We start from the raw sequence: 27,807 nt of genomic DNA, 5'->3' as shown, positions 1-27,807 counted from the left end.
CCCCCCCCCCCGCAAATAAATGAAGAACTGAAAATTCAACCTTTGTTTCTTTTTAAAATGTGGCTAATTTTGGCTTCGTGTTTTCAATTTTAACACTATTTTCAAAGCAGATATACATGATTCTTTTTCAGGAAAAGATATGGTTTATGAAGCACTCTCATTTTAAGAGTTTGAACATATTGGAATTTGCATGGAAGATTAGACTAGACTTAGAAGAGTGACCTTGTTTTGGAGGGGTCACTGTGGTATAGGGCCTTTCCTCAGATGCCAAGTTCTGAAAATGGAGGCTTTTATCAGGATGCCTAGAATTTGTCTCCATTTATGGTACCTCTGTACACAATCTGAACCCAGGAAATCATTTTGTAAAGTATCCTATACAATTAGAAATAAAACTTGTCAAAAAGGTAGTGTTAACTAGTGCATTCTTATTGAAAAAAAAATTTGTAGGATATTTTTCATGTTTAATATAAACATACACTTTAATAAAAGTGTCCCCCAAACCAAGATATCCCCTTATCTTTATTGTAGAGATTATATGACAGATACATCAGCAGTCACTTTTTTTTTTTGCTACTAGAATTGAACACGGGGATGCTTTTAACACTGAGGTAGCCCTAGTTCTTTTAGCATTTTATTTCAAGATAGAGTCTCACTAAGTTGTTGAGGCTGGCTTTGAACTTGCAAGCCTTCTGCATCAGCCTTCCCTAGTCTCTGGAATTACAGGTGTGCACCACCATGCCTGGCAGAATTCTCCTTTTCATCAGTATCAGAAAATCACTCTCCTGATTATCCTGGAGGGTTACTGACACATTTTTTTCCTCTCTGCCCTTGGATATTCTTTCTAATAGAAACACTTAAACATTTGTTAGTTACAGTCATATTTCATGCATGCTTCTTTGAACCTGTATCTATTTTGGTTACAAAATCTCCTTAGCTACCATTAAAATTTTCCTAAATTTATGTAAATTATAATTTATACTCAACACAGTATACAGTCATCCCTTGCTATATGTGAGTGTTGGTTTCAGGACACCCCCTCACCCTGACCTTGTGGATACCAAACTCTGCAGATGCTCGAGTACCTTATATAAAATGTCACAGTTTTTGCATTTATCATATGCACATCTTCCTATATGCTTTAAAATTATCTCTGGATTACTTCCAGATACCTAATATAATGTCATTGCATTTAACCAGATATATCAAGAAGAAAAGGTTTGTACATACTCCACAGTTTTTTTTAATTCCAAATATTTTCAATTCATAGTTGGTCAAATCCACAGGTGCAAAACCTACAAATATGGAGGGCCAACTATATTATAATCATTTGTTTATCCATCTGTGTATCCTTATTGCTAATTAGTTGATTTTTACTACATAGGCACTTAGTAAAACATTTGGTATGTGAATTAATAGTTGGGTACAGAATGGTGTTATCAGAACTGGATATGTAGTTTGTAATTTCGATCAGTACCCAGCTATTTGGCCTTAGGTACATTATTTATTTTTCTCCTTATCTATAAAATTACAACAGTAATATGTATTTATAGAGTTTTGTAATGATTATAGGTGAAATTTTCTGTAGAACAAGCTCGTAAGTGCTTAGTTAGTGGCATTATTAGTCTTATAAATTATGTTTAGTTTTTACCAGCCAGTCTTCAGAAAGCGTCAGTTGACATTTGATACCCATTTGCCTGCCAGTGACAAAAATCCAGTTCAATTATTTTAAGCAAACAGAATTACTGGGTTGCTTTACTTGAAATCTTTGCTGATCTGGCTTCAAACACAACTGGATTTAGGGAGCTCTTATGCTCCCTTTTTGATTTATTGTCAGGCAGTCTAAGATGCCTATTGGGAGCTTTTACTTATAGCATGAGAGCCAGCAAAAATGAGATTACCTCATCCCCTGGAACTCCAACAGAAGTCCTGGAGAGATCCCCTATTGACTTAGCTTGAGTCGTGTACCTGACCAGAGGAAATCACTATGACCAGAGATGAGTTTATACTCTAGTTTGCCCTTGCCTGTCGCTCATTTATCTGTTCCTGGGACTCTTGGGGTATTATAAGCCCTATCCAGACCGTAAGAGAAAAGGTTTAATTCTGAAACAAATGAAAAAATATCCTACTGTTCATAAGGTATTTTTCAGTTATGCTTTGTGGTTTCTCCCACATGCTAAACTGAATAAACACTGTGGTTTTGTGATAAGACCAGGTAAAGAATACTGTTAAACAATCTACGTTGTACAGGACAGCCCCTCACTACTACTAAGTACTATCGAACCAAAAAAAAAAAAAAAGTCAGTGCCAAAATTGACAAACTTGGACTAGATAAATTGAAAATGATGAACTGTTTAGGAAAGTGGAAAAGACAAGGGAAAGGAGCATTCATTATGTTTTCATACTTACATGACAACTTTTAGATGGCCAGGAATTATTAAGTAGTGAGTAAAAAAGGACCATGTAAATTGTATCTAAATAACATTGTGTGAATTATTTTTCTGTGTTGTTTTTGAGATGGGATCTCACTGTTTCATTGTCAGGCTGAATTCATGGGCTAAAGTGATCCTCCTGCCTAAGCCTCTTGAGTAATTGGAACTACATACAGGTTGCTCTGTGCATCTGGCTCTTATTTTTATTTCTTAAGTAACTGAACTAGAAAAGTGAATAAATGCATTACTCTTAATTGATACAAGTTGAATATACCTTTTTCAAAATGCTTGGGACAGAAGTATTTCAGATTTCAGAGCATTTTGGATTTTGGATTTTCCAATTTGGTATGCTCAACCTATACTAGGATTGTTAAAACAGGCAGTTTATTAAACCTGTTGGAAAAAGTTACATAACTTAAAGGCCATGTCAGTTAATCATTACTGTTACATTTTTAAAATGTGATTTCTGCTGTGTACCCCATTATTACACCAAAGTACTGGTTCTAGATCAGCATTTTCATCCTTAGCTATTATATTGGATTAGATAGAATTTTTACTTACGCATTAAAAATGAAATACTTTTAGTGATACTGGCAGTTAATAAGTAGACATTTATTCATTGAAAATTAGTATCCTAGATGGTGAAAGTTTGTTTATAGTTTTGTAGTGGTGGTCTGTCAGTTTCCTATGTCATTTTTTTTTTTTTCATTCTCAAGTCAGAATATGCATAGTAACCCCCTCCAGCTTCTTGCATGCAGTCCCTGCTGTCCCAGTCACACATGGTGGATTTTGTGAAATTATTTCAGTGATCCATTTTGCTTATTTAACAAGCTTAATTTGATTACCATCAATTTTTCAAATTGTATTTGGGAAAATAAAATAGCTGAAATGAGACATGTCAGTGCCTTGCTGAGTGTGGTCTGTAGACCAGCACCATCAGAATCGTCTGTGAATTCACAAGAAATGCAGAATCTGGGGGTCCTATTTCATACCTACAGAGTCAGAATCTTTAACAGACAGCAGGAGTACTTCCTCAACTTGCCTCAACTTACTAGTGAATTCTTGCCTTCTGAATTCAGTCATTTTATGATCACATGAGATCGTGTTTTCTAGTAATATAGTTGCATATATTTGTGCTTGCCTTTTAAAAGTTCTGTTTAAATGTGGCAATTGATTTAGAATGAAATAGTTTCAGAAGATTGTGTCACATTTCAGTGATTAAGATCTTAAAATCCAGCAGGCTTATGTCATTTAATGTAATTATGATGAAGAGTAATTTTTTCCATTCTTTTGATGGTTTTTTGTTCCCATCTTATTATACATATAGACATTATTTCTCTTTTGGTCTTTGCTGTGTTTTATCATAAGAGTGGAGTTTTGAATTTTTAGTCATTCCATAACACATTTCATTAAAGGCTCCTATTACCTATGTTTTATTGAATCTGTTGTCAGAGCTTACATATTTTATTTAAGTGTAAATTTAATAGGAAGATCATTTGGTCTGTGTCTGGAATCAGTAAAGGTTTATTCTCTTTGTAAATGCAATTTGTTCTCGCCTTATGGTCATTATTGAGTTCAGTGTAATTGTGTAAATGAAGTATATTATTCAAAGGTTTTTGAAATTCATCAGGGCTAGCCTCTTGTGTTTAGCCACAATTCCAAGAATCTGACTTTTGTGATTTGGTGCCATCTGGTGATGGCAAGTTGTCCACTTGACTAAAGTAAGACTATATTTATATTCCATGACCCCAAAATATTGGTAGTGATAACAGAAACATCTTCCAGGTGGTTTGTGTTTATGTCACAGGCCTAAATGGGATGATCTAGCTGGGAGAGCACTTGAGACTCAGGGACCCAACTTTCTGAAATAGCCTTGTCCACCCCCAGAATAAAAGTAATCTATATTGTGCTGTTTCTGAAGAACAGACTTGAGAAGAGAACAGAAATCAAGAGCAGTACTCCAGATTCACTCTTGTGGGAATTTTTTATATTTACTATTTAGAGTTTAACTAGAATTATAGCGGCCGGTTAGAAAAAGAATGATGTTTTTTAAGGAAAAATTTCTAGATACCATCCTTTGTACTTTAAAGAAGAATATCTATTTTAGGGAACACAAAAAAAGTAGAAAATTTTAAGGAAATATATGTGTTGTTGGAAGACAAGGTAATTTATGTGGAACCACTTAAAATATTGCTTGGTACATAGGGGATAATTAGCTGTTAATTCCTTTTCATAATAAAAAATTATTGATGTTAAATTTTCTCTCTCAAGTGGGCTCCTTAAATGTCTGGAATTTTAAAGGACAAAAACCATTTAAAATCTAATAAAAACTGTCTACAACTCTACTTCCCCTCTAACTGTTGTGCTGTATCTTCACCCTCACAACCAAACTCTTCTGTAAGAATTTTCTGCTTTATTTCTTCACTTTCCATTCACTCTTCAGACTGCTCCATTGTGGCTTCTGTTTTCACCTCAGTACAAAAACAGTTCTTACAATATTTACCTCCTTGATAATAAATCTAGTAACTTTTTCAGTTTTCATCGTGGTTGTTCAGTAAGATTTAATCAGTCTTTGAAACACTCTTCTCTTGGCTCCTAAGATGCCCTACTCTTTATAATCTGTGTTATAACTGTTCCTTCTTAATTTTCTGTTTTCAACTTTTTTTGGTAGATACTTTTTATTATTTTATATGAATGTAAGTTGACATGTAGAATTCATTTTTCTCATTTTGTTCAAAATAAAATTTGAAAATGCTGTCTTCTCATAACTCCAATGTTTTCAACTTCTTAACATTTAAAATTCCAATAGTCTGGTTTAGGTCATCCTTCTTTTATTTTTTGAATTTTGATGAAATTTTGGCTTTAATCTTAACAGTGGAAACAATGATAAAACAGATTTTTTTAAATTATGACTTTTATGGAAGTGATATGTATACATTATAATACGTTGTTGATAGTTGTAGAAAAATATGAAAGTGACAGTAAAAAATATTGCTCCAAATCTCACCACCAAAAAATAACCAGTGTTAACATTTGCTGAGCATTTTTCTGACATTGTTTCAAAAATAATCACAGCTAACATCCATTGAGTTCTCATACATTAGAACAGTTTTAAAGTGCTTTAAATTCTTATACCTTCACAAGATAAGAGTTATAGTTACCCCACAGATAAGAGGAAGTAACTTGCCTCGGGTCATATAAGTAGTAAGTGGTGGAGGCAGAATTCAAATGAAGAGAGCTTTGGAATTTGGGAAACTTAAGGAAGGTCAGACTATATCTGAAGGGCCCATAGAATGCTTAATTCAATTTGGCTGTAAATATTACCCAAGAAAGAAGTGAAGACAAGTAGTAAGACCACATTTTACTTTTTAGTTTTCAGCATTTTGCTCTTAAGTACAAGCTATTTGTTCAATCATGTGTTTCAATACAAACTCATCAATTTTGGGCAGTTTTCATTAACATTTTATTTTATTAATTTAGTATATGAAAATGATGATCAGCTCCTGTGGGACCCTGAGTACCTACCAGAAGATAAAGTGATTGTATTTCTTAAGGATGCATCTAGAAGAACGGGTGATGAGAAAGGTGTAGAAGCAATTCCTGAAGGATCTCACATAAAAGACAATGAACAGGTACATGAATAAGAAACAACTTGAAAATTTTTCTCAAATAAATTAGCTATACACATTTATAAATGTAAATGTTTTTCATCTCATTTCATTGTTGTTAATTGTGTCCACCAAAACTCCTATATTATTATTAACAGGGAATCTGAGGTTATAATCAGTGTAAGACTTTACCATACTTACTACATTGGAATGATTTCAACTCGAAATTTAAAAAAAAAAAAAAATCTTGATGTTTTATTTTGCCTGTACGTACTTTTGATACACTTTTAAAAATACCTTTGCCTATCCCTGAGAATCTGGATATTATCAAGTTGGGATACTCATTTGAGATATTTATATACGTGGTAAGACCAGCAACTACTATATCTTTTTTATCATTGTTTTTTTTTTCCTTTTTTAATTTCTAAATTCCTATGGTTCTATGGCTACAAATTAAGAGTACTTATATATTCTACTCTACCCATTTAGAATATCAATACTGACTTCATGTTCATTTTTCTTTGGTGCTATGTTGCATTCACTAAAACTATTCAGAAAAGATACAGATAACTACTGGAAAAGTCTTTAAGAAATTATAGCAGTGAACTGAACTGTTCATAGTCTGGATCATACATCAAGTTTTATTTTTCTAGGCTTTATATGAATTGGTTAAATGTAATTTTGATACAGAAGAAGCATTGAGAAGATTAAGATTTAATGTAAAAGCAGCTAGAGGTAAGCATAAATGTTAAATTTTTATTTGTTTTAAAGATTTGGCAGAAATTTTAAAATTTAGCTCTTCAAGTTTACCTAAATATATCCTAAACTTAATAATACTGACTTTTCTGAATTTAATAAATATTTGCACAACATAAGTGTTAAAGAAGGCCTTATGGGAATGGGATTAAGTCAGTCTTTTCTTTTTTTATAGGGAGGGAGAAAAGTCCATTTAAGTGAAAAATATACAAAATATAATGCCTTATAATTTCAGAATATGTTTGTAAATATTTTATTATTTATTACTTGGTAATATTCATGTGAGCTAAATAATATAACAAATGTTGCCTTCACTTTAAAATTGTGAGACTTAGATCTCTTGACTAAAAGTAACTTGGCTAAAATAACTCATAAGTAATGAAGTCATAACTGAAATGCAGATTTTTACTGTAGATCTGGCTTTCACCTTTACTTACCTAATAGTTAAGTAACAAGTGAGAGATACTTATTTATTCAACAAAAATTTGAGGGCCTTCTGCATTCTGAGGGTATAGTTTTGAACCAGTCTCTGCCTTCGTGGTACCTAGCAACCTAGAGAGAGAAATAGTTATGATGAGTTCTTCCAAGAAGAATTAGGGGTGCTATTAAGATCTATTGTAGGTAGCTCCGTGGAATAATGCTTGCCTAGCATGTATGAGGTGCTAGGTTCAATCCTCAGCACCACATAAAAATAAAATAAACATATTGTATTCATCTACAACTTACAAGAAAAAAATCTGTTGTAGTTGGACTTAACCTAGTTGAGGAGAAAGTAGGATTTTAGAGGAGGCTTCCAGAACAAAATATTTTTTCTGGCATGTAGAAGAATTGTCTAGGTGAAAGAGGGGATAATACTTTATATACTTTTTTTTTTTATTAGTATTAATACTAATACTTTAGGTCAATTGCAGGGAGTAATTCTTAGCCAACCCGTTACCATGCACAGAGTCTGAAGTAAGAAATAACTTAGTAAATTTAAGAAATTGAAAGTGGATAATACAGTTGGATCAAGAAGAATTAAGGAGAAAGTTGAGGCTGGAGAGAGAGACCAAATCATTCAAAATTTTATTAAAATCAGGAGTTTTTGTCACTTTATCTTCTCTAATGGTCTATACTAGAGCTAGGGAATAAAGTGTTTCCCTCATTTTTTACCAGAAAGTTAGATTCATATTTGCAGTTTTGTTTGCTATGTGCAACATTTGAAACAATATTACTTACCAGTCCCCGCCCCCCTTCCCTTTTTGTCAGAGGAATTATCTGTTTGGACAGAGGAAGAATGTAGAAATTTTGAACAAGGGCTGAAGGCCTATGGAAAAGATTTTCATTTGATTCAGGCTAATAAAGTAAGTAATGATGCATGTTCTTATTTTTACAGAAAGAAAGTTAGTTTAACCCAAATAATTATATTATCTTAATTTGCTGTATTTTCTTATGCTAAAGTTTTTATAATGAATATTATAATTTTGTAAACCTCTTGACATAAATTTGCCAAGTGACTGTTTTTAGTGCATATTATTGGAAGTATTTGAGAATTGAACTCAAGTATGTTAACTAATTTCTGGTTGTGGTGTTTGTGTGTAATGCAGTTACTGGCAGCTGTTTTCTGACAAGATGTGTGTGTGTCTGTCTGTCTGTCTCTCTCTCTCTCTCTCTCTCTCTCTCTCACTGGGAATTGAATCCAGGTCCTCACAAAAGTTCTCTGCCACTGAGCTACATCTCCAGCTCTTGTTAAAAGATGTTTTAAGGAGGGTCTTTTAAATAATTTTGAAATTTTGAAGCACTTTTAACATGACATTCTTGACAATTAAAATATTTATTACATTTGCATAATTCCTGAGTGGTTTAAAAATCACATTATGATTTAATGTTTCAGAGGCATCTATTTATGGTGATGATAAATTATCATCACCATAAACACCATAAATAGTTTTATTTAGCATGATTATTTATCATTCTATATTGATAATATAGTCTATCTCCAAAGAATTTCATAATTACTTGCAAATTTGGGGGTTTAATTATTACAACTGAATTCAGGTATGATTTTTAATAATACCTACCCAGTGATAGTATAGGAAAAGAAGTTGTTTCTGTGGGAGATTAGGACAGACAAAACTAAAGACTCAGAATTTAAATATAGGAAATTAATCTCTAAGCTTATGAACATCATATTATTTTTAGCAAATTCAAGAAGCTTAGCTATACATATTTTCTTTTATATGGTAGCTTGTGTAGGACCATGTTGAAAGTGCCTAGGCTTATGGCTGAAGCTCTAAAATAGTCTTTTACTATTGTCCTCTTTTTTTATGCTTCTGTGATCAGATAGTGTTCACTTGATTTGTTTCACAACATATTTAACATTAATTAGTTCATGTTCACTAAAAACGAGTTACTTACAAATTCTATTAGTTTATTTTTCTTAATCTTGATATACATTAATTAGTTCATTCCCAATTACCTTGTGTTTTGGTAATTAGCAGCAGACTATGTAATAAAAGAGAATTTTTGAGTCTTAGCATTTAGGATAACTTAAAGATAGATACAGTTGGTATCAAAAAATGTATGACCCTAATGTGTCCAGATCATCTGATAATCTCAAATATTATCAACACTCGAGGAAAGGACTATATTGTGCTAATGATTGGCTGTTTGTGTGTTTCTGATTTTTTTTTTTTAACCCATTACTTCATGGATGAAAGGGACATTTCTGATCAGATTTTTCTACTATTTTTACTTGAATTCAAATACTATTAATCAAACCATGCTAGATTACCTGTAGAGGGCATCCCTAAAATGGTAACTGATGTAACTAGCAGAAGCACCAACCCCTACCTATACAATATCTTTTTTTTTTTTTTTTTTTAAGGAGTAAGAACTTCCTAGGTGGCTTGAAACTATGAGCCAAAAAAGTCTTAATATTAAGTCTCATCAAGAATAACATCTTGTTTCTTTATAAAACATTTGATAAGATGATCTTTTAATGTTATAGAAGTCATCTGACATATGTACTAGTTACTTCAGTGAACAAAAGGAGGACAGTAATTCCCTGAGGAAGAATAATGTTTCATTAAAAATATCAGGACTTTATTTTTATACTTGGACTCAAACTTCAGATCTTAATCATAATCTATTATGAAGGCTTATTTTGTTGAAGTTTTTTGACTTGGCTTAAATCTGAGAAATAAGATTCTTTTGGAGACAAAAAAAAACTTAAGAGGTTGATTTTTTTTTTAAATTTTAATCCTCATATTGCTTTCATTTCTCAAGAGAAAAATGGTTCAAAGTTGTCAAGTGTAAGCTGAGAGGAAGAAAATATATATTGGATAAGGAAAGGTATCAACAGTTGTCTGCTTCAGGATCAGAAATTTTATGGGTTAAAGTACTATTACCATACATTCCAAACACTAATTCATATTCCCCAAGCAAAATAATGATAAAGGAGATTTTGTCAGCATCATTTGTTAATCCCCATAAGTCTTGAACATTATATGAGGGGATCCATTCATTTACACACATAGGTACAGCACAGTAAGGCACAGGAGTGACTTAGTAAACAAACCATAAACATAATTATAATCACTTTTATCACACTGGCATATCCTTAGACTTTTTAGAAGGTAAATTGAATTAGTCTGGATTATTGTTGGGACTAGCAAGAGAATCTTTTGAAAGAGATTAAAGGTAGATTCCCTACGTGCTTTATCAGTAGAAGTATTTTTAAACAGTTCATAATTCATTTTTCACCTAAATGCCATTTCCAGACATTTTCAATAAAAGAGCATTTACTTTGTAGTAAATTATTAGGATGGTGGGGTAGCCTTTAAAAAGTAGAATGTTAAATATCTGAAGATCAGTTGCCCCAATGTATTAATTCTCTTAATAGAAGCTTAGAAAGAAGCTATCAATATAGTTGCTGCAATATTTTATTTCATATGTAATATAATAGATCAGTTAAAGATAAGTTTATTTTCAAACTTCAAATGTTTTTCATGGAATAATTATTAAGAAGTAGATGATTCTTAAAAAACGGGTTTGTTTCTTACAGGTACGAACAAGATCAGTTGGTGAATGTGTAGCATTCTATTACATGTGGAAAAAATCAGAACGTTATGATTTTTTTGCCCAGCAAACGCGATTTGGAAAAAAGAAATATAACCTTCATCCTGGTGTAACGTGAGTTAATTTTTTCCTTTAAGGCAAAAAAAAAGAAATTTTTTCTTTTTACTTTTCTAGCACTTTCTTAAAAGTGTAATGGTTTTTAGACTCTTACTTTTGTAATAAAATTACATTAGTTTAAATTTTTACCTTTATAGGGCATTTAGACTTTTCAGTGTCGTATAAAAGATTGTAAGCCACATCTCATATTATTCGAAACAACAAATCTATCATTAAAGCAAAGTTTAGAGTGTATATTTTTGTTATGTACCCCTGAGAAAAATATATCAGAACAACTGTGGAAAAGTGTTATTATACAGTTTTAATCCCTAATAATTCTTTGAGAGCAGTGGAAATAGGAAAATTTTTGTTTTCTAAAACTAGGTGATATGACTAGTAGAGGCCCTTTAAAGAAGAAGGAAAATTAATATTTTTCCTTGTCCAGTCTTTTTTGATCCCAGGAACCAAAATAAGATTTGAATGTGATGTTCTAAAAAGGGAAAAGTAAAGGCATATAATAAATCCGGTCAAATTGCATCCTGTTTTTTGCTACCAACTTTTTATAGAAGAGAGAAAATGCACATAGTGACTTTCTTTTTCCTAGCTGTCCTGAATCTTTAAGAGAAGTAATATTTAATAATCCAGCTCTAGCTTTCTCCCAATGACATAGATGTGGGTTGTTGAATGTACTCTATGCAAAATGTTTTGTTATACCTAATATAGTTCTCGTGCATCAAATTCTTTTAGCCTCATTCAGTCTGGTTTTAGAATGAAACATACATTCTACCACCAAGAAACAAGTAATTGTTAAAAGTATATACTTAAAGTACAAAGAGTATTGAACTCTTTTTTTATTTAGTTGTATGTGGACACAGTACTTTTATTTTACTTATTTATTTTTATGTGGTGATGAGGACCAAACCTCACACATGCTAGGCAAGCATTTTACCGCTGAGCCACAACCCCAGCCCAAGTACTGAACTCTTCATCTCACACAAATCATTGTTTTAAAATATCAATGAATTGTTATGGCAGAATTAACTTTATATGATAGATACTGCCCTTGATTATTCCCTAATGTTTGCAGAATATAAAATAATGCAAAGCTAGGGCTTGATTTGATCAATACTCATCAATAAAGATGTTCTTAATTAAGGCTGTCAAAATAATTGATTTTCAAAGATCTGCTTTACATGTATATTTGATTGTGTTTTTTAAACTCCTAGGCTATGCTTTCTTGGTTGCATTAAATTATAGGTATGTGTCTCTCTTGGTCACTTCCTTGGAGGATCCAATATTCAAAAGCCCAAAAGCAAAATAGTTTAAAAAGGAATAAATGAGTATAATTGGCTCTTGGAAATCATGAGACCATGGACTGTGTACTTCATCCCTTGTTATTCAAAGCTGGTGATTGGGTGTAATTTTATGTAAGCAGCATTCCAGCGTTTAACTACTTAAGTGTTATTGAAATAAAATTTTTATGGGTTATTCATTGGTAGTATACAAGCATTATGATATAGGACTAAATATATCTCTCCAGTAGGCAGCGTGTATCTTAAAATAGTCTCAGTTTTCAACTATTCTGTAGGGAAAATTAATAGTAACATCTTTCATTTTTTTCACCCATTTCAGAAATAATGTTCACACATGAACTACAGTCAATCTGTCATCATCAGCAGTAAGAACATAAGAGTTGTCATTCTGGGTCAGACTCATGGTTCATCCAGTTTTCTCTTTGAGAAAGCATCACCAAGGGAAGTGTTGTGGGCTGGCTTAGTTGGTCCTCTGTGATGTCAAGCTCAACAGGTTAGGTAGGGATGTACCACCAAACATTCTAGTTTCTATAATAATCTCTCCATAGTTTATGAAAACTTTTTGAAGATACTTATATCTAATAAGCTTGAATCCTGCTTAAGTATTCTGGGATGCAATAAGCATAGTAACCCATATCTTATGTTTTCTCAGGCTATAAGAGTTAACAGTGATCCCTTATTGAAATGGTATGATGTGAACAAATGTGTTTTTTTTCCCTTAGGCCAGATTACCATGGTTTTGTAGACCTCAGTTATAACTCCTCTGGGTCTTTTATAATGCTTTTTAAAACAGAAAGAATCATAATTTATTTTTAAGTAAGATTCATCCTTTTTAGCTGTACAGTCTTCAATAAGAAGCAGTAACCAAACCATACATGATTTTTCAGATAGGAAGAAATTGTGGGGTTTTTTTGTTTGTTTGTAAGTGTAGAGAAATTTTTCTGGTTTGCTTCCATTTTCTATTAAAACTTGCATTTTAAATGCTGTATTAAAACATGAAATTACTGCCTATAGAGAAAAATTTGTGTGTGAGTTTTTCTTAACCTTTATAATTTCAAACTCTGTAGTTCAGAACACAGTATCCTGAAAGTTATTTATTTTTCCATTAAATTGTTACCTTTCATTTGTTTACCACAATGAAGCATGTTTGCTACTTTTCTACCTACAAATAGTTTTTGAAAGATCTAGCCACACGCAAATTTGAGATTTCATTCATCTTTAGAAAATGACAATCATTGTTCTTTATATCATTGCCATATTCAGAAATTTAAAGTAATTTTGATATCTAATAACTCTAGCTTCCTTTTGGCTTTTAACATCCTTTATTTTTCATTCCCACTAAGCTATATTCATTTTCACCCTTCTTAAATCATGTATCTTCTGTTCTCTTAGCCTTAGTTTCTGACATCCATTGGTATTCATCAAACTCATTTCCATTTCTTTGTACTTCAGATTACTTATGTCATTGCTCTGTAATTATAATCTCCATTTATAAATGAGGAAAATAATGCCCTAAAATGATTAGTCGTAGTGATATATGTTTCTATGATATGCATTGGCTTTATGCCTCAGACTATTTGAATCATCTTGAGGTTGGATACGACATTCCTCTATTTATGATATCCTCATAACCCAGGTGGCAGTGGTCATAATATAGTTTAAGTTTATAACTACAATTAATAGTATATTGTAGAATATTTCCATGGAATTTCATGAAAGTCCTAAGAGGTTTAACTGTTTCCTTCTTACATTCTTAATTTATTGCAAAGTTCTAAGAGACTCATTTACTTTTAAGGAATTTTAAAATAAGTATTTATTGAATTTATTGATGCAGTGGTAAAGAAAATAGACTAAAGCTCCTGCCCTTGGGTAATTATATCTTAGTACAGGAATAAGCAAACATTTTTATGTAAAGAGATAGAAAATAAATATCTTAAGCTCTGCAGATCTTAAGGTCTGTGTCACAACTACCCAGCTCTGTTGTCATTGCATGAAAACATTCATAGACACTAATATGTGTGGCTACATGCCAATAAAACTTAACAGATGGCTAGCCCACAGGACATAGTTTGCTGACCTTTATCTTTTACAAAACATTTTCATACATACCTAATAGAACAACCATGTGTGATAGGTAGGACAGGTATAACTTATCTGCATTTTATAGGTAAAGACACTAACCCTCAAAGAGACAAGTATTTAAGCCCAGATCTTCTCACCCTAACCCAGTGTCACTTACCACAACTATGTAGTTATGAATAACACAGGGAAGAATTGCGCTCATCTTAAAAGATACTGACAGTATAAAAATCCACAGATAAGCCTGAGAACTTAGCTTATTATAGCTCAGATCTCACAGAAAGGTAATAACAGAAGGTATTTAGAAAGATTTTTAGAGATGGTCAGTCCTCTTCATTGTGTCCCAGTTTATCTTCCTTCTGCATTTAGGAGCTTTAAAATCCAGCTTTTGCTCAGAACTTATTTTGTGTTCCTGATGACAGCATCCTGATCTCTTCACTTGCAGATGCTTCAGTTTTAGTTGGACCACCCTAAGCACTTGCCTACAAATTTAAGTTTTTAAACTTCCCATGGGTCTTTAAATTTTGCTAGTTTAAAGCCTTTATGCATTTTCCCTATAAACATGTAACCAAAAGAGACTTCATTTAAATGTTTAGATCCTGGTGCAAGATATGAGGCATTAGATTTAATGGAAGTGAAAATTAGGATATTTTTGTTAATGAAAACTTGAAAATTTAACCTCAACTAATTTAAATTTTAAACTTTTTTATTGTAAGAAAATAATTGTATTATTATTTAACTTAATTTTAAAGGGACTACATGGATCGGCTTCTGGATGAAAGTGAAAGTGCTGCATCAAGTCGAGCACCATCCCCTCCCCCAATTGCCTCAAACAGTAGTAACAGCCAGTCTGAGAAAGAAGATGGCACTGTAAGCAATAGTAACCAAAATGGTAAGTAACTGATAAAACATTTCTATTCCTTCATGGTAAGGGACACTTTTCTTTCAGTAGTTCAAGAAACTCAGTTTGTGTTTTTGCCAGACTTCCAAAGCAGAAAGTGAAAATTTTTAAGTAACGTATGAAACATATATAATGTCAGCATACATGTATTTTAAAAGACATAGAATACATAGTAATTGGAAAGAGGTTCTCATTAACATTCCTAAAAAATAAATTTACTAAAGCATACTACCAACAATGTCCATTTCTTTTTAAGAAATTTGTTTTCAGTAGCATCTCTTATCTAGATGAGATGATGCCTGGATATAAGTATTGGTGTTAACTTCTAAACCAGAATTACAGGCATTTCACATCAAGATTATAATTATTTATAAAATACCTTGAATGTTTGTATCATTTAAGTGCTGTAAACCTATAAAGAAAAAAAATAGGTAATAAGGGCACTGCTTTGACTATTTGGATTATCTTTAGTAGCATAATAACCTTGAAGATTTTCTTCAGTATCTCATGATACATTAATCCCTTTGTGCATTCAGGTTGAGTGCATTTTTGAGCTAGGGAAAGTAGAATATTTTCTTTGAACCAGAATGTAATTCTTTATGCTGAATATTTTTCAGGTAATTAAACTTTAATTATCTCTTGTGGTGGGTCCTGTATTTACTACTTCCTATCACCAAAATTTAAATTCCATTTTGCCATCAATTCTAGTATGATCTTTCTGTCATTCCTTACTTTTATTAGAATAATTATGCTTTAACTTTTCTTAACCTATTGTGGAGGAATTTGTATTTACTTTTAGTACTTTTTTTAAGTGTACGTTTGGACACTGCAACATTAAATTTTTACAAAACGGATTATTTAAATCCCCTTAGGTAAATATAGTGTGTGATCTTTTAAAGCACAAAACCGATAGATTTTATTAATAATAAAAAAGTTATGGCATCTTGATTTTATATGGCAGTAGAAAATTTTAAGCTTCTATAATAATAACCATTGATTTTGTTTTTACATAGATTTAGAAAGTCAGCCCTTTTGCTAAGTCTGGATAGTTTATGCGTATCTCTGTGGTTCAGCTTATTTAGGCTATTAGATCCAGTGCCTCTATTTTTTTTTTTTCTTTTTTTTTTGTACCAGGGATTGAACTGCTGAACCATATCCCCAGTCCATTTTTTATGTTTTATTTAGAGACAGGGTTTCACTAAGTTCCTGAGGCTGGCTTTGAACTCCCAGTCCTCCTGCTTCATCCTCCCGAGCCTCCAATGCCTCTTTGTTGTCACATAATACCTAGTATTCTTTTAATATATGCCAAAATTTGTGAGGTGCAGTGGCACACACACGTAATCCCAGCAACTTGGGAAGCCAAGGTAGGAGGATCACAAGTTTGAGGCCAACCTCAACAACTGAAGACACTCTCAAAATAAAAAATACGAAGGGCTGGTGATGTAGTTCAGTGATAAAGTACCCCTGGGTTCAATCCTTAGTACAAAATGAAGGGAAAAAAAATTAACATGCCAAATTCTGTTCTTTGTTTTTTACATTTATTAACTTACTTGATTTTTACAAGGTATGTTGTAAGGTAAACCGTTCTGATCCTCATTGAGTATATGTGATGAAAATGAGGTATAGAGAGTGTAAGGAGTTGGCCTAACATCACACAGCTAGTAAGTAATGGAGCCAGAATTTAGACCATATCTGCTTTGCTTCTTTGGAAAAAAAGGTATTTTGCAGTACCTGTTTATAATAGTTTACAAATTTAACTTTTTTGTACTAGCAGTTTTATTTATCTTTCTTTCTACTTAGGGGTGTCATCTAATGGACCAGGTGAAATATTAAACAAAGAAGAAATAAAAGTTGAAGGATTACATGTCAATGGACCAACAGGTGGAAATAAGAAACCACTTCATGCAGACATGGATACTAATGGTTATGAAACAGATAACCTAACCACTGATCCAAAACTTGCCCATATGACTGCAAGAAATGAAAATGATTTGGATGAAAAAAGTGAGAGACCTGCCAAAAGGCGAAGGGTAAACAGCAATGGAAAAGAAAGTCCAGGTTCTTCTGAATTTTTCCAAGAAGCAATATCACATGGAAAATTTGAAGAACTTGAAAACACAGATGACTAAATTTTAGGCCTATTTTACTTTATTTGGAAAACTTCTGGTGTGACTAAAATTTTCAGGGTTGATGGGTTACCTTAAAATTTTTTTATTTCCTACAAGCAATTGGTTAAAATTTGAAAATTTGAATTGAATCCTAACTTTTTAGGAAATAAGATTTTATAATTCTACCTTTTTCAAGATCTTTTTCTTCACAACTATCAGACCCTTTCAAGGATATAAAAATAATTTAGCAAATTTGAATGAAGTAAAGATATCAGTACCTTTTCATTTGATGTATTAATCATAAAATCTCACTACAAGGTAATTTTTCTTTAGTTTCATATGGAGGAATACCAGGAAAGAAAGGAAAAAAATAATAAGTTTAGAGTTCTGCTTAACATCAATTTTTCTGAGTTTCTTGAAATATCCTTATAATAGGCATTGTTTCTCCATATAAATTGAGTATCATTATTAAGGGAACCCTTATGAATCCTGAAAGTTATGCTAGCATGATTTTTTTATATATAGAAGTTTAAAATAAACCAAGTCAGGTTTGTATATGTAAAATTGTTGACATCAATGATGTCTTTCCATATTCTTATCTGGGCTTAAGAAATACATTCTGTATTTTTCCAGATTCTTTGTAGCCTTTGAAAGATTTTTACAGTACATATGTCTTGACTGAGCTGTCCTTTCTTAATACAAAAAAGCTTGTATAATTTTCTTAACTTGTACAGTTGGTAAACTTTTATGAGAGGAATTGATATCCTGAGTCTGTCAGCTTTCATTTTATTTTGCTAAGGTTTTTCTAATGAATTTTTAAGTGTTTATGTAGTTAACTAAGTCCTGTTTCTTATCCAGGTGGCAAAAGCCTTCATTAAGAATAGTGAAAATTTGGTTTTTTTTCAAATTTCTTCTATGGACAAATAATTTGAGAATTCTGAAATTAAGCATGATGCTTAGATTGCACAGTTTGTTTTTTATTTGCTATAATTTTCAAAGTTATTTTTTAAGTAAAACAAAGGTTTAATGTCAGCTTAAATGTGTCATGCTGACTAGACTCCTGTTTAGTTATTTTTATATGCATTATAAAGTTTCCCGGTTTTGCATTAAATCAATAGAGGGGAAAAGGTTAAGTGATATTAATATATTGGCACACAAGGAGTAACTGTTGATAGGCAACAGTATTGATTTTATGAGAAAAATGATGGAGTTTGAAGAGTTTTCAGACCTTTGCAATATAAGCCAGTTTCCAGATAATGTTTTTCCAGAATGAAAATAAGATATATAGATAAAACCATTTCTCTGTGTGATAACAAATGGGATTATCCATTTGCATAGTCATGTAAGGGTGCCATTTTATTTTTAGTGCAAAATTCTTGTTAAGAAAATGTAGTTTTATACAGCTAATAGACCAACCTATATCCAGACTTTTATAAAAGATTATTAACTATTCTTTTCTCACACAGACATATCCCCAAATGCTTCTTCCAGTTCATTTTTAGCCATCAGTTCAAGAAGCCAATGCCTTTTAAAAATAAATCTTCAGTAGTCTTCTTTTTAATGACTCAATTGTCTAATGCAACTGAGTAGAGGTTTGCACTGAGAAATTGTCATTTAGGCCTTATCCCCCCCACAAAGTATTAGTAACATTTGTTCATACTGCTTCCTTTCACCAATATGAACAACTTTTTTCCCCAAACAGTGTTTAAAGCCACTTTACAACACTTGATGTCATATAATGTACATTCACTGTTGTTACATAAATATACAAGTAAATCAAGTTTTGGGTAGAAGTGTCAAGAAGCAATGAATTTTTTGTTGTTTTTGTTTGTTTTACCTAAAACATTAATTTATCCAGAATGATGGTAGTTTTAGCAGATGGTCACAATCCATTTTTAAACCAGATTTTATGAAATGAATCCAAAGCCTCCTAGCTCTTCGTCAAAGATGGTCTTTAGAATAGCAATGCTGTGCTTTTTTAAATGGTTGCAATATTAAGATGCCGTTTTCACCTTTTTTAAAAGATACATTTTGTTTGCTGGTTTGTGAAGTTCTTACAAACTTATTATAGGAATGTTTTAAGTAAATTCTCAGGCATGATTACAAATGCGGCACATGTATAAATGTTAGGAAAATTTTACTTTTCTTGTCTTTTTAAAATATGCATAATGAACATTCCACTATTATAATACATAATGTTCAGCTTTTATTAAATATTTAATTGTATTTTGTGTTTATACAGGCATTTCACACTTCTTCATAACACAGCCACTATAATTTGATAAGTCATTGCACTATTTAAAAATTTTTTAGTAATATCATGAATTTAATTTGCTGAAGATTTAGTACATTTCATAACTCTTGAACTCTTTGACAAACTGCATTGGGAAAAGAAGCCTTTGTTAGTAGTTACTTAGCTCCCTATCCCACTCCCACCCCAGCAAAGCACTATCATTTTCGTTTGGTATTGTTTTATGATGTTTTCAGATAGAGTTCAGAATCTGCAACTCAGTTCAACACAAATATGTTGAGCTTTAAAATGTATTTGAAGTAATATTTAAATAGGCATTTAAAATTATGAATTAGATGTTTTTAAATTTATGCATAGTAATTTTGCACTGTAAAATATTTACCTTCTCCCATTCCCTTCTGTCATTTCTGAATATGCTTATTAAAATATTTTTTTAACATATTTGTGTACATAATGCTGTGTGAGTGATTTTCATTAGGTTTTAGTTAGATTTTTAAATCTATATGATGATGCACATTATTTTACAATGCAAATATTTACAATCTCTTTCTTCCACTCCTATGCATATTGCACCGAGTAGTTTTTCAATGATTCTTGTTTTCTTTTACCTGATACCGGGTGATATATTTTTGTCCCCACCCACCCACCCAGAGATCCTTTAGTCCTAGAACCTCCATTCACCCTGTATCTCTTTCTCTGGACTATATAATTAAAAATAATTTATTCCTTTCTTTTGCAGTGGAGTTCACATCATATAATATTTTGCAAAATAAAACTTGTTTCTTCACAATATTTGCTTTGCTATCAGTGGATAATTGAGTGGGAACTTTGAATAAGTGAAGATTGACAAACTTCCATGGCAGTAGTTAGATGTGTGCTGATTTGCCAAGGGATTAAATACCAAATCAGAAATTTCTAAGGTTTTCCCAGCTATTATTCATAACATCAAAAATGCCACTGTAGAAAATCATCAGGAGGAATAGGAATTTTCAGATTTTAATCTTCTATCTCACTAAAAAGGACTTTTTCTAATACATGTTTACTGTAAACTTCTTTATTATGCACTCTTAAGATTGTCTGGATCTGGGGCTGGAGTTGTGGCTGAGCGGTAGAGCACTCGCCTAGCACGTTGAGACCCTGGGTTCTATCCTCAGCACTACATAAAAATAAATAAATAAAATAAAGGTATTGTGTCAACTACAACTAAAAAATACTTATTAAAAAAAAAAAAAAAGATTGGATCTGCTGGCTATGGTGTCTTACACCTGTAATCTCAGCAACTCTGAAGCTTAGCCCTTGGATTATAAATTCGAGGCCAGCATCAGTAATTTAGTGAGGTACTGGACAACTTAGATGCTGTCTCAAAAAGGGGGCGGGGGGACTTGGGACTGTAGCTCAGTAGTACTAAAGTACCCCTGAGTTTAATCCCTAATACTATCCCCGTTTGCCCCCCAAAAAAATATTTTTTGGTGTGTAAATCGTTGGGCATGGAGTTTTTCCCTTTCTGAATATGATGTTTTCTCATAGCTTGTCTATATACTGGCTCATATGACTTATTTGGGATGTATAAGGTACTTTAAATATTTTTTTTTCTGAGTAAGAAGTAGTTTGAATATACTGAAGGACGGTTCATATTTAAATGCTAGCAGTGACAAGTTTTCTTTGTGTTTACAGACATGTACTTTATTATCCTGCATATATTTGGGCTTGTAAAGAAGAAAAGAGATCTGGGCCCTGAATTGGGAATGGTTTCTTCCAGAAACTGAACATCAAGCAGATTATATCAGAGTGATCTGAACCATTTTAAATTCCTGACCAGGAAATCTAGGGTTAGAGTAAGAATTTATTCAAAATAGGAACTCTTCAGTACCTTAGTCCTGAGCTTGTCACCAGCTGAGCACTATTCTTGTCACTAGTTGGACTTTTGCCAAGTGAACGTGAAAAACCAGTTCTGGTATAAGGAGCTAATAGTGATACCAGTCATTCACAGTATGCGCTTTTGAATTTATTATTTTAAAAATACTCTATCAGGCATGTGTGAGGCCCTGGGTTCTATCCCCAGTTCCACAAAAACAAAAACCTCCATTACGTCCCTCTGAGCACATGTACATACATACATATTTTAGATGATGGAAATTTATTTGGGTGGCTGCTGGTCATGACCTTTCAAACAGCCTAAATTGGGAGCTTCATGAGCTGCTTTGCTGTATGGTGTCTTCTGTGTTATCTGCATTTGCCTCTAGTGTTTAAGTGACAGTTCTTTGCATTTTAAAAAGCATATTAATACCTGCAAAACTCATAGGTGGCCAGTGCAAGTACCAAGCCAAAGAGAATGACACAGCTTACTGTTGTGTCAGATATACCTGTGACTGAAAAGAGCAGGATGACCCCATTTTTTGTGAAATGGACATATTTTTTCCATTACGTATGCATAGGGAAATAAGTCATATGCCAAAAGCAATAGTTACTTCCAAATTGTGGAATTACTGTGGTCAAACACCCTTAGTCTTCTGTTACAGCATGTGTCACAGATGCCCTTTTGGTTTTACAGGATTCTTTTCCCTATCTGGCAGTATGCCTCTTGAAAACAAAGCATCTGCTCGTCAAACAAGTTAGATTTTTCAATTGACCTGTGAACATTTGTCTCACCTGCTCTAAAAGGCAAGCAAGCCTACCTTTGGCTACTTTCTCCTATTTCCCTGTGCCTTTGGGAATAAATCCTGAGCTGTACTTTGTATTGCCCCCATTTCTTCTCACTTGCACTGAGAATAAAAGGGTATCTTTTTTTATTCTACGTAACTACATCGCAATGCATTTTGACAAATCATACATAAATGGAGTATGTATGATTTCCCATTAGTCTGGTTGTACATGATGCAGAGTTCCACAGGCCAAGTAAACATACATGCACATAGGGTGGTAATAGCCAATTCATTCTATTATTATTACCCCCATACCCCCTACCCCCTTTTAACTTCCCTCTAATTCAAAGTATCTATTCTTCCCTACCCACCCTCCTCCCCCCATTGGGAATTAGCATCTGCATGTCAGAGAAAACATTGGCCTTTGGTTTGGGGGGATCGGCTTATTTGACTTAGCATAATATTCTACAGTTCCATCCATTTACTGGCAAGTGCCATGATTTCATTCTTCTACCATTGTGTGTATATACCACAATTTCTTTATCCATTCATCTGTTGAAGGGCACCTAGGTTAGCTCCATAGTTTAGCTATTGTGAATTGAGCTGCTATAAACACTGATGTGGCTGTGTCACTGTAACATGCTGATTTTATTTAATATGCTGGGTATAAAATGAGAAGTGGGATAGCTGGGTCAAATAGTGGTTCCATTCCAAGTTTTTCTGAGCAATCTCCATATTGTTTTCCAGAGTGGTTGTTCCAATTTGCAGTCCCGTCAGCAATGTTTGAGTGTGCCTTTAAAAGGTGCATTTTCATCTAGGCACAGTAGTATTAACCCCATTGCTGGTAAAGCAACTTTTTTTGGAAGTTTAGAAAACCTTTCTTTCCTTAGATGGCTCTCAGAGTAACAGCACCTCCCATTGGTTGTGTGCTTCTATACATCACCCCCTAGATTACACACAGGTCCAAGTCCAGTTCTGTGGCTTGAATAATAAGACTAGTATTCAAGTGGGGACAATCTGTTTCTTTTAGAGATTATATTTCTTGTTACAAATTTGAAAAGTGTTTCTGAACCACTGTCATTTTCTGTCCATGTTGATGTTCATGAGGTAGATCCTGTAGCCAGCGGAGAAAGCAATAGAATTAATTTAATGCTTTGAGCCAAGCTCAATATCTAATATCTAATATCTGTCAGTACTTCTAAATACTCTTCTTTGCAAACTCCTCCAAGCCTGGCCTTGCATTTCCTTATCTCCAACAATACCTCATACTGTGTTTCAACCAAAGGAGTGCCTAAAATATGTGTTTTGTTCCTCCTGTTCAACCTACAGTCTTCATTCCTTCATTTCTTTCTTCCTCCCTCTCCCTCCCTTTCTTTCTTTGTTGCCAACAAAGAAAAGCACAACCTACATTCTCGACCCTCGTAATTTTTAGACAGAGTCTTACACTAAGTTGTCCAGGCTGCCCTCAAACATGTATCCTCCTCCCTCTGCCTCCTGAGTCACTGAGGTTACAGGTGTGTGCTGCAATGCCCAGCATTTACAGGCTTTTTATTTTGTCACACCATCCTTTTTTTTTTTAATCTCCACTCATCCACATTCAGCCATGTTTAAGATATCTTATCTGATAAGATATCTTAATGTGGTAAACAAAACCGCTAAACTTAGTAAAATAAGGATGATACCTGCCAGGCCAGTATCACATAGCTTTTAAGACTGAGATCACACAGAGGAAATCTCTTGTCCCTGTGAGTGCTGAATAAAGGTAATAGGACAGGTCTACAATCTCTTATCCAAAACTCCTGTGACCAGAATTTTATAGAGAAGAAATTTTTTAAAATAACGACAGCAAGATGTCTGAAACAGAACCCTATGGTCAAACACGCTTAGGTCCACACTAAAATATATTTAGACAAATTTCAGATCAGACTTTGATGTCAAACATAGGCAACAACCCAAGAAGGCAACTTGGTTTTCAGAGCCCTGTGTATTTTCATAATTGCAAACTTTTAGTAGCTGTTTTAGTCAGCTTTCTGTTGCTGTGATCAAAATACCTAATAACGATTTACAGGAGGAAAAGCTTGTTTGGGGCTCATGCTTTCAGAGGTGCAATTCATGGTCAGCTGACTCCCTTGTTCTGGGCCAAAGAGAGGCAGAAGAGCAAAAGTTGCTCAGTTCATGGCCATCAGAAGCAGAGACAGAGCAAGGAGCCAGGGACAAAATATATTCCCCAAGAGCAATCCCCCAATGACCTACTTCCTCTAGCCATGCCCCATCTTGTCTACAGCTACCACCCAGTAGTCCATTCGAATTATCAATCCATTTAATTGACTAAATCCACATATTTACAGCTCTCGTAATATCATTTCACCTCTGAACATTTACTTGCATTGTCACATGAGCTGTCTGTTTTGGAACAGCTCATACCCAAATCATAAAAGTAGCCTCCAGATTTCTGCTAGCATTCAGTTGGCAATTTCTTGGAACTGTCTTTACTTTCTATGTGAGTGACAAAGATGCAAAAAAACTAGCAGGTGTGCTTTGACATGTACAGCAGCTACAACAGAATCTTGCACTCTCTGACCCTTCTGCAGGGCCAACAGGAATACTGTAAACAGCCTGTGAAGTCGAGATGTGGCCCTCTGGAGCCCCATAGCAGTCCTTTCATTTTACAGAAGGGAAAAATCTAAGGCCTAAAATGAAAAAAAAAAAAAAAAAAAGCCTTGTCCAAGGTTCAATAACCTTAGACTCAGCTTCTTAGACACTCAAATCCCCCTATCGTTTTTCCTTCCCAGCACTTAATAGTTTACATGTATTCATGGCTAGGGACATGTGCTCAGCCCTTGCCCAATAAGTACCTATGGCAAGGGAACGGGGTACCATTAGCAGCTCTGTCACTGTGGCTATGCAATTCAGTCTTCATCCTAAAATGGCAGCTCTCTCGAATCATTTGGCTAGATGAGCTGTGGAAGAGTCATTTCCTCAAAAGGAACATGTGCTAGTCAGAGAAGGATAATTACGGATATAAAACATGGCAAAGGTCTACATAATAATGTGGTCGTTGTTACAAGCACTGCGCTGAACACGTGTTTCTAAACCAATCTTCACAACAGTGTTTCCAAATGAGGAAAACTGAGCTATGAGGAGAAGTTGAAAAATTCTTTCCAGTGATCTGAATTTTGTTCACCTATTTTCCTAAGTCTTTGTGTTCACATAAGTGTATTGTAGGATAGAAAACCTGCTGCTTGCAATCAAACCACTCTCCTAGCTCTTTCCCCACAAGTCTGAGTCCTAGAGAAAGGAAATTCCCTCAAGATGGATGCAGGGGAAGATGAACATAAATCAGTATGCTCTGAGAATAGCAGGGATGTGAACCTCGCTCTATTGAGACATAAGAGGAATGGGGTGTAAGACAGGCTGGACTCCAGGCACTGAACTTCAGTTATAGAAACTACTACTCAGGCCAAAATTAAGGATCTGCAGTGCTGGATGTCTTTAAAGGACACCTCAGGGTCCATTGCTATGGAGTTCAACAGTGACTACAATGGAATGAAGACAACAAAGTCCCTCTTGTATTTTCCAGGGACCAGACTATTTCCCTGGATCTTGTATAACTTCAGGGAAGGACTGAAATTGAACCCCCTGTTAGGTGGCCCACACTGGGGACTCAGATTTAATTTGATTTATAAAAATAAGTAATATGACATTTTTTTCATAAACATTACATTTCCCTGCTTGTTCTAAGCAGCTTCATCATCACTTAAAAATGACAAAAAAAAAAAAGACAGACTTCATTGTTACCTGTTAATTCTACCTCAGAAAATAATTTAAATCCTTTTTGTCTTCTGTGCTTTCACGACTACACTTTAGGACCTCTCACTTGGAAAGCAGACTTTTCTATCTGGGACACTTAGTTCCAGTCCTGCCCTTCCATGCTCCCCAGCCCCACCCAGCAGCACACGGCATTCCTGGTGATTCTGTTACAATGCAGATCTGATCTGGAACAGTTCCTCAACTTAGTCACACAGGTAGCCAGAGAGCCAAATCTTCCTGGCAGATTTTGTGTTGTTGTTGTTGTTTTATTTCAATTCCTTTGAACAGGTGTGCAACCATAAATCCTACCACTCACTCACTATTGTATTTATTGACTGCACTCATTTGGATCCACACTCCTGCCTGCCCCTGTGAGGCATTTAACCTTGCCAATCTCTGACTTCAGTGTACAACCCAAATACTGTGTTTGGTTTAATCTTTCTAAAATACAAGTGAGGATCTGTTTCTTTCTTGCTGTGCTCAAAAAAATGTAGCTTTTAATCAACTACTGTTTAGAATTTTCATTAAGCAAATATTTATAGTGTATCAGCGTGCAAAGCACTGTTCTAGGTGTTGGGGATAACCCAAAGAACAATCAGACTCAAATCTCTGCCTTCATAAAGCTTAAATTTGGTTAGAGACAAGTGCTATGGAGATAATGCAAGGGAGGAGGGAGGAGAACAGGGATTGTGGCAAAAGCAGGTTGCCATTTCACTTGGTGTGTGTGTGTGTGTGTGTGTGTGTGTGTGTGTGATGAAACCCAGGCCAAGGGCAATTGTTTTTCTGCCAGTGCTGGGGATGGAACTCGGCCTCATGAATGCTAGGCAAGTGTTCTACACTAAGCTAAACTTACCAGGCTGGTCAGGGAAGACCCGCAGGAAGGAGAGCGTGCACCCTAAAGACACCAAGGGAGGATGCATTCCAGACAGGGAGAAGAAGGTAGTGGAGGCCCCAGAACATTGGGCTGTCTCCTTCAATACCTTCTTAAGTTTTAGTTTTGCTTCAGAATTCACCCCAAATGCCATTTCCATAGGAAAGAATGAAATTCTCCCATATGTTCTTAGATATAGCTCAGATACACGTTCATGATTTTTGCATCATTTGTAAACACCATCCTCAAAAATATTCACTGAAGAAGATGGCGGCGAAGGGAGTGCATCACCCCCGTGTACCGCGTCACTGTGCAGGAGAATGACGAGTTAGAACGGCTAAAAGCTATCTTGTTAGGAATTTCCAGCAAAATTGGGGTGCTCCAAAACCTAGAGGAAGGATTTCCATCACACGAGGATCAGCTACGGGGGCTCAAACGTGAGAGATTTGTCCACACGGAGGGTCACGCTGCTTATTCAGCAAATTGCCCCGCGGCTAGAGTCTGCGGCGAGCGCTGGGAAACATCGAGATAGCAATGCAAAGATACAACGCTGCGGATTCTGCGGGCTCCTGCCGGCTGTGCACTCACTGTGCTCAGTGCTGAATTCTGGGTTTGAGACGGGGGAAGGAAGCGGTCCAATTCGGTTCTCCACACCAGTCAGACCACAGAGGGAGCCAGCGGCCACCATCTTGGAGAGCTGACGTCACCATCCCCGTTTTCGACTGATCGCAGCTCATTCAGCTATAGAACAGGTAATTTCAGGCTGCCATTCGCCTGCGTCTCGCAGACAAATTACTCAGGCTCAGTGCTAAAGAACCCGCGGAAACTGCATCTCGGTCCGGGTCCTGCTGAATACTGTGGAGGTAAATACCAACCGAGCCTTC

At 34.4% G+C, this 27,807-nt stretch overlaps 1 protein-coding gene across 2 annotated transcripts in view; it reads left to right on the top strand.

The window, feature by feature from the left end:
• The window catches only part of Mier1 (MIER1 transcriptional regulator), a 43,535-nt gene extending 23,494 nt beyond the window's left edge, over positions 1–20,041 (top strand). For both annotated transcript variants that reach the window (XM_015484888.2, XM_048815177.1), the window contains exons 7-12: positions 5,910–6,061; positions 6,691–6,772; positions 8,042–8,136; positions 10,839–10,966; positions 15,093–15,232; positions 17,042–20,041. In XM_015484888.2, coding sequence (XP_015340374.1) covers positions 5,910–6,061; positions 6,691–6,772; positions 8,042–8,136; positions 10,839–10,966; positions 15,093–15,232; positions 17,042–17,370 — 926 coding nt within the window. In that variant the 3' untranslated portion in view covers positions 17,371–20,041. The remainder of the gene's footprint in view (positions 1–5,909; positions 6,062–6,690; positions 6,773–8,041; positions 8,137–10,838; positions 10,967–15,092; positions 15,233–17,041) is intronic.
• Positions 20,042–27,807: the final 7,766 nt, after the last annotated feature.

Source organism: Marmota marmota, unplaced genomic scaffold (genome assembly GCF_001458135.2).
Source record: "Marmota marmota marmota unplaced genomic scaffold, marMar, whole genome shotgun sequence".
Lineage (NCBI taxonomy): Eukaryota > Metazoa > Chordata > Mammalia > Rodentia > Sciuridae > Marmota > Marmota marmota.
The sequence above is the reverse complement of the archived record's forward strand: the minus strand, read 5'-3'. Positions and strand labels throughout refer to the sequence as shown.